Below are 12,091 nucleotides of genomic sequence, written 5' to 3' on the forward strand. Positions count from 1 at the left end.
TTCTGCACGTGGCCTGCGTCTTCAGAAGCCTTTTGGACGACCAAATCTTAATTTTGAAAAGGTACAATTTTAAATGACCCGTCAAAGTTTCTGTGACTTACTTTGATTAAAAAGTCATTAAAAGCCAATAACAAGAATTAGCTTTAATATTGTACACTGTGGCAAAGAAAGACTTCTCATATACGGAGTCATTAAACACTATTCACACTCTGCACATGAAGTGTGTGTGTGTGTCTCTCTCGTGGGAAGGAGGCTGTATCTCCAACTTGTTATTGTTAACTGTTTTTAATTAAATTCATGTACTTTAATTCATTCTTACTTTAATTACTCTAATTCCCTGTGCCTGGCCGTTGGAATCGACACAGAACGCTCACTTATGCATCTGGAGGTGTGTGTATCTACAGGCATCCTGTGCTGCACGTACAATAGTACCTGTAAATGTCATGGAAATGTAGTCCAGCAGAAAAGACACAACCGACAGACTGAAGGACAGTTGGTCATCCTCCAGTTTCTCTAGGATAAACCTTCCCCCAAGGGCTGAACTCTTGCATCCACAGATGTTATGGTTAAAATGATATTTCTTACTGATACATATTTATACATGACGAATACATATTTAATTAAAATTAATGTTCCAAAAACATACTTTTTTTTATATCTGGGTCTGCATTTTGAAATTACAATGTCTAGCCCATTTGATGCTTTTACATCTTTCTGTTGTAGTCACACCACGCCAGCTCGTGTCTAGTTAAACATTTTAGACCTATGAGTGAGAATTTAGGATCAAAGCTAATAAATCATATTTATCCCTTTGCAACCCAGGGTATGTTTTACACCTGAGCATACGTGTTCTTACGGCTCATGATAACTGTAATGGCACAGAATATAAGGACAGTTTGTTGTGGTTGTGTTTGTAAAGCATATCAGACAAAGTTTATGATCAAAAGAATAACTCTACACATTTATGGTGTACTAGTGAAAACAGAAAGGCGGCGCTGCTTTCTTAATCAAATGCTCCCTGCGCTCACCGTGGGTGTCCTCTCTTATATCCTTAGGATCAACACGCGTGGGAATTTTTGCATTAATGTGGAAACATTCAGCGTGTTAATGTTGTACATCCCAAATCGGATACTAAACACTATACACTTATTTGTAACAACAGAATAAACTGTTCTCATGACGTACTTGATACTACTTTCAAATAAGTGTGGGATGTTGCAGACGCACATTGTGCCCAAAGTCGTGCACTATTTACTGTTTAGTGTTCTACTTAGAGTGTCAGCCATTTTGCAGTGTTATCCAAATTCAGTGGACAGTTCAGATCTTCTATATAGTTCACAGTAATGTTACCAAAAGTGCACTGTAAATGTAGTGAACAACCAATGCACACTGCACACAGGAAAAGGTACGGTACCACAATGCATAGATGGTTTACTACAGCAGATTTTATTCCTGCATGTATTCAGATTGCCAGTATAACAGACATGTACAGTATTTCAATCAATAGATTTTATTGATAAATAGGAACGTGGGTATAGCTATAGAGCTAGGTATTATTAATGGCACAAAATAACACATTTAAAGCTGTTAACCATCACTAAACTGTCTTACTTCAGTGTGTTGTGATTGTAACACTAGTCTACTTACTGTTGGGGTTTTGAACAGTTGAAAGGTCACAATGATCTATTTCTGACACAAGCTAGTGTTTTAGTTCTGTCTGCTGTGTCCCTTACAGATTTCCTATGCAGATTTGTAAACAGAACTGTCTATATAAGTCTGTAGATCTGTCTCCATGTGGAGATTAGTAAATGAGTAAACGAGTAGACCAGTTCACACATACTTTACTGCAAGAGCAGTCATGACCCATGACCTTTGAACATCATGACACAAAAATGCCAGCTGATGCGCTGAGATAAATTAAAGCTCCTGTGAGCCCCCTCAGTTCGGTTTGTAACGGTTTATAAGAAAAAAACATTACGCAAAGACCAAAATGTATTGAAGCATTTGTACAAACATTAAAATTGTAAACAGGAGAAAAAAAACAACCTAGGGGAACCACCTTGTGTTGTCATTCTGCTTACAGCTGTAAGCGGGTGTCAAATTTAATTGTTTATTATTTAATTTAATATGAACTTCTCCTGAAGCAACCACACATTGTTGCCCTTATGTGTAGTCAGCCATGAAATACTCCAAAAATTAACCACAACTTTACAATCGAGAGTATAGCTATATTAGAACTAACCTTATTCAAGATCCTCTATTGTGTGTACTACATGAACCCAAAACATATGTTTTAACAATTCCCAGCCATGGGAATTTACGCTGTTTTGCTTTTGCATGTCATCTTCACTAAGTGTTCAACTGCCAGAACACACGCACACACACACTTTGTTCCTCTGCTGTTATCTGCTGTACCTTTCAGTATGTGCTAGATTAAGTCTGATTCAGTCTGCAAGCTCAGCTAGCTACCTGAGCTGAGCTTTAACGATAGTTCTTCTCCACCCAGTGAACTCGAAAACACGAGAAAACTTTAAATTAATTAAAAGTTGTATTTCGCGTAATGATACACAGAACGTTTCCGATAGCCTGAAGCAGCTAGCTAAGAGCTAGTCACACAACCTTAGCTCATGCTAATCAGATAACCGAAATCAATATTCTACCAGTCTTTAGTTTATTATTTTAATAAATAAACAGAGCAACCAGCACATGGATCACTTCTGTTATGGTATTACATTTCTTTTATTGCTGTCGCTAAACTCCTTATTTGTCCAATCTGTGGTCATATTTTCAAATCTCAGCACAATTAGCACAACCTCCGTCTAACCGTTAATTTAGTCCATGTTTTTTCAGTTAACATGTTTGGAAAATGCTTAGATGTTCTGTACATATAAGCTTTCACATCCAAATCGTCGACCTTTCTAGTCTCATTTACAAATCCTTGCACACAACATATCAGAAATGAATGCCAACAGTTGAAAATCTTAAATACAGTAACCTATAAAACATCTATTTTTGCAACCACAGCAACTTAGAAGCTATATTCAAACAGCTGATAGGCCTTTTTGGATGAGCAGGCCATTTATATAACAAGAAATATCTGATTAGTGTGAAATAGACACAGTCTCAGCCGGAGACATACCCCGGTGTGGAGGTACCGTCAGGGACAAGCACCCATTAAAGGGGCTTACTGGACTGACTGGTCAGTGTGGGTGCACTACTGTAACGAAACAGACTCGGACACTCTATTAGGATCCATATGCAAAGTTAACTTTACTGAAGAATCAGACGTTCAGGTCAAAAACGCAAAAGTACACAGACTCGACACAGGACTGAAGGGCCGAGCTCAAAACCAGAACGCGAGAGCAAAAGATCCAAAGGCAGAGACAGTAATCTTAACAGACGACTTGCTCTGATCCAGCCCGGCAGTTTGGTGCTGGGAGTGCCCTACATGTCTGATCCAGCTCCGGCAGTCTGAATGAAGTGTTTTGTGTTGTGTGGTAATTTGCAGCTCCTTCCATTTTGTTATGCTTTGCTTGATCAGACGCTTTCATGGGATTTTTGTGTTACCAAACGATCACTGTGTGTACTGTTTTGCAAAAAGTCCTTTAAGGAAGGAGACTGGTTTGCTTAAACGTTTGCTCATTTGTGTATGGAGTTGACAACATGCACAGATAGCTTGGCTTTAGCGTCTGAGAAAACCAAAAAAAGTTGGTCTTACACTGACATCAAGTGGTCAAGGTAAGAATAACACATAACTATGGATGATAATAATAATAATAATAATAATAATAATAATTATTATTATTATTATTATTATTATTATTATTATTATTATTATTACACAATAAATACAATAAAACTGAAATAAAGTATCAATATTTCAAAATAAAATCAAGTGCTTACTCAGTAAAAATAAAAATGTACTTCCTTGGCCAAAACTTTATTAGGGCAGAAACACCCACTGAACCTTTTAGTTTAAGGGGGGAGAGAAAGCGAGAATAAAATATAGAGATAGAATGAAAAGGCAGAAAGAAAAGAGAAATAAAGACAGAAAGAGGAAAAATGAGGGAGGGAGGGAGAAATAGAGAAGGATGGTTGGGAAGAAAGAGAGAGACAAAGAGAAAGATAGAAAGAGAGAACTAGAGACGAGTGCAGATAGAGAGAAAGGGGCTTTGTGTGCTATGCATCATTAGAGAAGGAACCGCGTGCGTTAAGATCTCCTACACAGGGCATCAAAGTGTTAACTGGGGGCAGACACCAGGAATCCTAATTCTGAGAAAACGTAATTGTGGCCAAAAGTTCAACAAAAGCGCTGACACACACACACACACACACATACACTCCAACTCTATGGGAACAATTGTTCTGATGGTATGACACAGTTCAAAGGAAGATTTTAAAATAAAATAAATAAACAAATGCTGATTTGTAAATCTTTCTAAGTCTGTAGTTTCTTCTACCACATTACAGAGTCTCTTCTCTGCCAGTGTGCACTTTAAGGAAAGAGAAAAAAGAAAGGGGAATTTTAATGGACTCTTTCTTTGTTTTTGCCTCATGTGCTGAGAGAAATGTGTTTTCTCTTCACTCTCTCTCCCGTTCTCTGTTTTTCTCTCTTTCTCTACACCGCCTCCAACAAACTCAAATGAGCCACAGCTTGTTTACTGTCTGTAACGTGGTGGCCCGAGTGCTGAAGGGCGTGGAGCAGGACGCACAGACTCTCTTGACGTTGACGAACATTTATTACATACGACATACCGGCACTCGCGTAACACGGACAAGACGAGGTGCAGGTGTGTGCAGGTGTGGTCACAAACAAATATCCTCCCACTTCAAGTGGCGGGCCAAACCCCGTGACTCGCGGGAGGCGAGCGTTCCGTGACACTAGCTCCACACAACAACAACTCTGTCAGTGGTAGACATGCGATCCAGTCTGGAAAAATACTGCCCATTTACTCAGATGCAATGCGTAGTGTCTTCCCTCTGACTAGTGTAGTATTAGTACTGAGCACACTGGGAATTGTTTATGTTGTAATGACAATATCATTTGATAAAAGGAGTCATTTGTTGTTAGGTATTTACAAGTATCCCTGGTATGAGACTGAATATGGTGGCACACTGCATCGTGTGCATGCATGTAGCGTGTGGAAGTTCAGACAGATCTGCACAACTAAAAGGTGTGGCGAACATTCACAGACACCTTCACTAGAAAACACAGCAGTCAGTGAGATCATCCATCTGTGGATCATCCAGGTGGACAGATGTAGGAATCATTTTGCAGCCCTTCATCAATGATCAGTCAGCTTCTCTCCACTCGGCACTGCTGTCTGGGGGTGTTTGGGTGGGGGACCACTCTCTGCTCAGCACTGGCCATGATGTGCATACAAATGTTAATGATGAAACAGCAACCACTCCCTGCCTGTTACACGGTAGAGCCCTGCTGTCCTTATGGGTTCACTTCACTAGTTGTTTGGAGAAAATATTTTCTCTAAGGTTTGGTTTTATGTCTGTAATAATTTCCAGGGAAAAATGAGTCAGTACTATACAAGGATTAGATTTCAGTGAGAAAATGCGGGCAGTTTTAACTTTGTTTAAAACTTCAAACGTTCTGTGTTGTGTGATTATATATTGCCTTTCCCACTTAAAACTTACTTCATGTCTCTTATTTTGACTGACACCTAATGGTGGAATTAAATAATCGTGAAGTGTAAACGGTCTTAACTGCAGGTATTTGAGGGTTAAAGCATGAACAGACTCTGTCATTCTTCCTGGAAAGTTACCCCCCCACCCCCAAGCACGTACGTGCACACACACACACACACACACACACACCTCCTCCTCCTCCTGGCTTTTCCTAGAAAGATCTTTGAGCCATGCCTGAATACAGGGACCTATAAAAGGTTCAGCTATTCAACTGTCTGCACATGGCCTGGTGCAAGAAGACATTTCCATCTAGGACGCTTAAAGACCCTGGAGGTTCTGTCCTGAACACTCCTGAGAACAAAGCTCTTCCGTTAAATCCAAGGCACAGTCGGCTTCTGCGCTCCTGGATCAGGACAGACATGCTGAGAAAGAAAAGACTAAAATGTCCTGTAATTACAGGCCATGTGATGTCTTGTAGTTACAGGCTATGTGATGTCCTGTAATTACAGACTACATTTGCTTAGGGCGTGGAAGGCCACAGCCTAATCCACTAATGCACTCAACACCTCAGTCCACAACACAACTCAGATCTTAACTCTGAAAACACCACAAAAGACAAGTGCCGTGTGCTCCCCGGACTGCAGGGTTAGTGTGTGCAGTCCATTAGGGTATAGTTTTATTTATCAAAATCAAGAAAAGGTGTTGCAGTAAAAAAAGAAATAAAGTAGACCACAGAGATGGAGTTATTTGTATTTGAAAACAAAACAAACAAACAAACACAAGCAGGTAAATGCAAAAGTCTAATTTTTTCCATTGTATTAGTAAATGTATTAATCTTCCAGTCTATTATTTACTGCCACTACTTTTGGAATTTTGGGTTTTCACATTATACAAAAGTTTTGCAGTTATACATGACTGACACTTCCGGCCATGCCACTAAATAATGACTATTGGTACAACAAGAAAGAAAAAAAGTCCAAACAGAATATATATCAATAAAGTTTAAGGAGTACACACACACACACACACACACACACACACACACACACTTACTTTACTGTTTATTTCCATTCTCACACTCCTCTATGTCAACTACAGCAGGAGAATGAAACAGTTCACTGTCCCTAAAGAAACAAAACCTGCTGTTTGAAAACAGAGATCCGAAAATCTGAGATCCTGAAATCCGGGCAGTGGTAGCTTGGTGGTTAAAGTACTGGAGTAGTAAGCAGAAGCTTGCCACATCAAGTCCCACCACTGTTGGGTACCTGAACAAGACCCTTAACCCTCAATTACACAAGTTGTGTTCAGTTATAATTGTAGGTCCCATTGGATAAAAGTGTCACGTAAATGTAAAAGATTCACTGCAGTGGTTTGGCTGTGTGGAAACCAAATGCTTATGACTGCATGTGCTGTAGCAGAAACTTTGGTTTCTTTTGTACAACAGTATGTCATGTTTTGGTTTTCATTTTACATGCATTTACATTTTTCCTGTATGTTCAGGGCTTTCCCCCACAATAAAAAAAATGAAGAAAGGTGCAAAAATGAAAATGTAGTAAAGTGGATTAATACATGAAGAGTCAAACCATATTATTTCCAGATGTCCAACACACATCTGAGCATGTGGGACCTGATTTAGGCTAGGCTTATGCAGAAATGTGTAATACATAAGACCAGATAACCCCAAAAATAAATCTGGTTTTGAGCAATTATGTGGCTCATCCTTGCCAAGCAAATAATCTAGCCAAGCACATAATCGAGTCAACCACACAACAGTTGTATAGCTCATATTTAAATCTGTTAATTGTACTGGTCCTGTCAGATTTATGATATTCTGTGGAGTTAACCCTAAAACCGCAGTACTGGTCTCACTCGCTACTCATATATAAACCCAGATTTATGATCATTAAATACACAAATCCATGGGGAGGATGGATGGAAAACCAGCACTGATCTGACCTTGTCATCTTTTAATTCAAATTTTACGAATCTGAAACAAACACTGAAATAAAAAAGAAATACTTAGAGCTGAGTGCCGGGCTGTTGCCATGGCTACAGGAGGAAGGGGTATTCCATCAGATAGTGTGTAAGTGGGCCAGGCAGCGACAGAGCAGTGTGGTTGCGGGAGTGCCGGTTTATCGCCACACGGCACAAGTGTTGCAGGCTGGGGGCGGCTTTACAGAGCGGCCTCGTCAACTTCAGCTGCAGCGGGGTCTCCGGACCCACTTGTGCAGGGGCATGGCCAGACTCCGCCTCCCGGCGGTGGGCCAAGGCGTAGTGCTGCACCAGGTCCACCGCGCCCTTAAACTGCCGGAGCCGAGGCCGCGCCACGGCGGCGGAGTCGAAGCCGAAATTGCCCCCCGCGTACTCGATGCGCAGGTGCGTGGTGCCCAGCGCGGTTCTGACAGACAGGGTGAGCAGGTAGGCTGGGTTGGAGCTGTCCCGCAGAAGAAAGGTCCCGTCCACGGCCTCCAGCAGAAGCCGCTTGGCCTCCGACGCTGTGACCGAGCCCCAGTACCAGCCTGCCACGTGCCCCGCACAACGAGACAGAGGAGATGAGATATGGTGAGGTGCTGTGGTGGCATGACGCGCCACAACAAACCAGCCTGAACCCAATACCACTCGATAAGTACACTACACACACGCACATTTGGTATAAGTTAACATTACCAATGTAGTAGTAATAATAATCGGAGTAATTATTAACTGTCTCTATATAGAGCCGACGATTTCACTTGCAAGCAACGGTTTGTGTTTGAGTGGGAGTGTGTGTGTGTGTGTGTGTGTGTGAGTGATAGCGTTAAGCGTCACGTGGTCTCTGTCCTCACCAGACTCATAAAGGTGAGTCATAGCGCCCCGAAGTCTCTCGGCGTCATGAGTGGAAGCCTCCCTGCTGGGCTCCAGCTCAGGGCTCCGCACTCCCCCTGCTGCGGGACACTTTTCCCCGCGGAGGTTCGGAAGGGGCACTCGGCAGCTCAGCGGCAGGGTCGGAGCTGGGCCATCAAGTCCGCAGTCGCCGCTGTGTGTCGGAGGTGCTTCAGTTTCCGTTGCTTTTGAGATGCACTGCGTGTGCCCCATCCAAGATCTTGAGGAGGCAAGCACGAGAACATTTGGAAAGATCATTTTAGCACGAACAAAAGAAACAGCGGTTGCTTGGCGCTTGGCAGCCGACTAAACCACTAAAAAAAGGAACACAGAGAGACAGGATGAGACAGGATGGTGTTTGATAGGATTTGTACCTCTGGCCTTACACATCAACTGATGTATCAAATGCTAACAAAAGTTAAACTGCTTCAAGCACACGACATTGAGGATAAATCATTTATGTGTATGGTGCTTTACAATGGGAGCATTAAAATTCCTGCAGAAAATCAGAGAAGATGCAAACGTATAGTTAGTTAGTTTGGTCTATAATATAGAAATGTAAATGTCTGTCACAAACATTCATTGAGTCACAAACCTAGCTACATTCTTAAAAGAAAAATATAACAATATCGCAGTTTGAAGTTTCTATATGTAATCTGGAAATAGGATCTCTCAAATAGATTGCACTTCTAAACATTTAGTAAATCTAAATCTCTGAAGCAGACTGGGTGTAACTGCTAAACATAGCAGGGATACTAAACACCATTGTCAATATTTGGAAACTTTTCTTGACACATTTCTGCCATTCATTTGAAATATTTTCCATTTTTATTTGGTTATCATTTGTACTTTGCCAGACATAGTCTAGAGCAATATAATTTAAGTCTGGGGCAATGCTTTGCTTTCTAATTTAAAGTTTTGACCACACTGGAAAGACTGACTTTGCTGAAGAACGGAGGGTTGAGAAACGTTTTTAAAGTATCAGAAACCCTGGTATTTATTTGGAATCGGCCTTGAACAAACTTCCATGTCACTTCTAGTGGGATTTAAAAAGGAATTATATCATCATCTCGTTATACTGCCTCAGTCACAAGATGTGGCAAAGAGGTAGCAAAACGCCAACTAAAAACACGTGCCGATTTAAGCTTGTGTGCATGTGCTGTGGCTTTTATTCGCCCATATCTTTACCATACATTTACTCAGAAACGCCTCACTGCTGTTTCAAAACCTTCTCCACATTTGCCAACACCTAAAGGCTTTGTGTCAAACCCATTTTGGGGCAACCGAGCCGCCAGTGGTTGTGGTTTTTTTTTAAGCGCTTTAGTTATCCCGGTAGAGTAACTTTCCTTTCGTCTTGTGAAGTTGTCCTTCCGGTTTTTGAAAATAAAATGTGGCTAAATGAGAGAGAAATGTTCGTCAGTTCATAAACCAAACTGAGGAAAAATCCAAACCCGCGTAGATCTCATTAGCACTGCAACCAGTAATGTGGGTTACCTCAGATTCGTTAGTTTGGAAATTGCCTCACATATAGGCGAATTTTATAAGATGTTTGGATTGATCTCTATTGGTAATTTATTTCTCACATTTATGAAAAGAATATTAAAGAATAAAACACGTATCCCCCGTTCTCTTGGCCCTTTTAATTGTCATATTATGTAGGCGTAAGTTTTTACTAAACGTTTTAATTGACCTGCTTTTTGTGCATGGATCATAACATGAATAAAAAAGAAAGATCTCACCTTCGACGTGGTCCTGAGAAACGAGCCCAAATCTGTTCCTTTCTGTGGCCAACTAGCTGTGTTTTGCTGCGTGATGGCCCGTACCGATGCCTCGTTTTACGCAGCGTTGATAGTCCTTTGGAGACCTACTCAGTAATATCCATTACGCACAAAGCCCACGGCTGCATCGCTGAGCCACACCAGCGTTTCCACGTATTACACACCAACACGTTGACTCGAACGGCGGCTGATTCCTTCTTGGTTAAAAGCACAATTTACAGAATCAAAGGTTTATGTTAAGCTTCAGCAGAGATTTCTCCGAGTGTTAAAATAATTGATGAAATCATATTTACCAAAACAATAGGCGAGCTGTACGAGCCTCGTGTCGCACACTGAAACGCAGGCTTACGTGTGCTCGTAACGATCCACGAATGAGTTTCGTATTTGTTTAATGATTTCTAAGAATCCGATTCTAATCGATGGCTTTTATGAGGCGCTAGTGTTTGTGAGTCCTCTGGTTCCGAATGTAAATACTGTTCATTCAGCTCCTCGATCCCACGTTTATTTTACTGTATTTCCCATGTAGCGAGGCAGCGCACCACTTTCCAGGAATATTCTGAGAAAGATAGGTCACGTGTGTGTGTGTGTGTGTGTGTGTGTGTGTGTGTGTGTGTGTGTGTGTGTGTGTGTGTTTGATTTTATCTGGCTCGACTCCACCAGTCTGTGGCTCGGAAGATGAAGTCACTAAACTGTTTCTTTGCTCCATTTTGGAGCGCTTATTGCGAGTAGCGCAAACGTTAGAATGAAATCTAATATAAGGTAATCTTAATGACATAAGCATGTGCTATCTCTCTCTATTTCTTTCTTTCTTTCTTTCTTTCTTTCTTTCTCTCTCTCTCTTTCTCTCTCTCTCTCTCTCTCTCTCTCTCTCTCTCTCTCTCTCCTCTCTCTCTCTCTCTGACATTGCAACTGAGCAGTCTGATTCATGGCGATGTGACTGTCACAGAGGATTCTATATAAGGGCTTTTTCAGTTTGCAGGGATCATTTGAGTGATTAAAATGACTAAGCTCACCAAATCATTTGCTACGGGTTCGCTCTCTTTGTTGTGAATTGCAAGCTAACTCGAATACATCACAGACTCTTGCAATTTAAAACACGGAGTTTTCACGGATTTATTGCTGTAGAGTAAATGACACGCGCTGCGCTTCCAAGAACCCGCAGCACGAGCGTTTCCCGGTAGGTCGCGCGCGGTTGATTTGTGCTGCGCGAGGGCTCTTCGCTATGACAATGGCAGCGCGGGGCGCGCCCTGGCGCGCAGATGCTGCATTGCACTGCTGCTACACGGTGCTGAACAAACCTCTAACTTATTGCAGCATTCATATACCCGTTAAGGCCTCGGCAGTCGAGAATTAACGGATGAGCGGAATCACACACCAGGCGCTTAAAGTGCCCTTTAATGTGAGTGTGACACATTACCAGACTGTTGTTAAGACTGTGAGACGTTCAAAGCGGTTTGAATGGGAAATGATACAGATATGAAATCAGTCTTATGCTGTAAAATAGACTCAGTTGAAATAACCTGAAATATGACGTCCAGTTTACCAATACGTTTTGTAATTGTCTATCAAATCATTACATTTTCATTTGAAATGATATAAATGACTATCAAATCACCTTTTAAGCAATCAAAAGGCGATCAAAGTTTTACTAGGAAAAATATAAACACGAAAATCTTATTTAGAAATCATAAAAAATCATATAAAACATTACATAAAGCATTTGTCATTTAACGTTTGTAGTCCTTTGAAATCTTAACTTTGGCCCTTCCTTAATCACAAAGGCTGACACTGGTCTTTTAACTGCAAATAAA

At 41.2% G+C, this 12,091-nt stretch overlaps 1 protein-coding gene across 2 annotated transcripts; it reads right to left on the reverse strand.

Moving 5' to 3' along the window:
- Nucleotides 1-6,262: 6,262 nt before the first annotated feature.
- On the reverse strand, nucleotides 6,263-11,014 carry LOC113586897 (suppressor of cytokine signaling 2-like). Of its 2 annotated transcripts, none has more exons than XM_035522643.2 (4): nucleotides 10,574-11,014; nucleotides 10,242-10,474; nucleotides 8,466-8,722; nucleotides 6,263-8,159 (listed from the first exon to the last, which is right to left on the reverse strand). In XM_035522643.2, the coding sequence occupies exons 3-4, from the start codon at nucleotides 8,713-8,715 to the stop codon at nucleotides 7,690-7,692; spliced, it is 720 nt and encodes a 239-aa protein (XP_035378536.1). In that variant the 5' UTR covers nucleotides 8,716-8,722; nucleotides 10,242-10,474; nucleotides 10,574-11,014; the 3' UTR covers nucleotides 6,263-7,689. The 2 variants fall into 2 exon arrangements, with proteins under 2 accessions (XP_035378536.1, XP_035378537.1); XM_035522644.2 differs by having other exon boundaries at nucleotides 10,242-10,477.
- Between the last annotated feature and the right edge of the window lie 1,077 nt (nucleotides 11,015-12,091).

Source organism: Electrophorus electricus, chromosome 24, assembly GCF_041902795.1.
Source record: "Electrophorus electricus isolate QZ-2024a chromosome 24, ASM4190279v1, whole genome shotgun sequence".
Lineage (NCBI taxonomy): Eukaryota > Metazoa > Chordata > Actinopteri > Gymnotiformes > Gymnotidae > Electrophorus > Electrophorus electricus.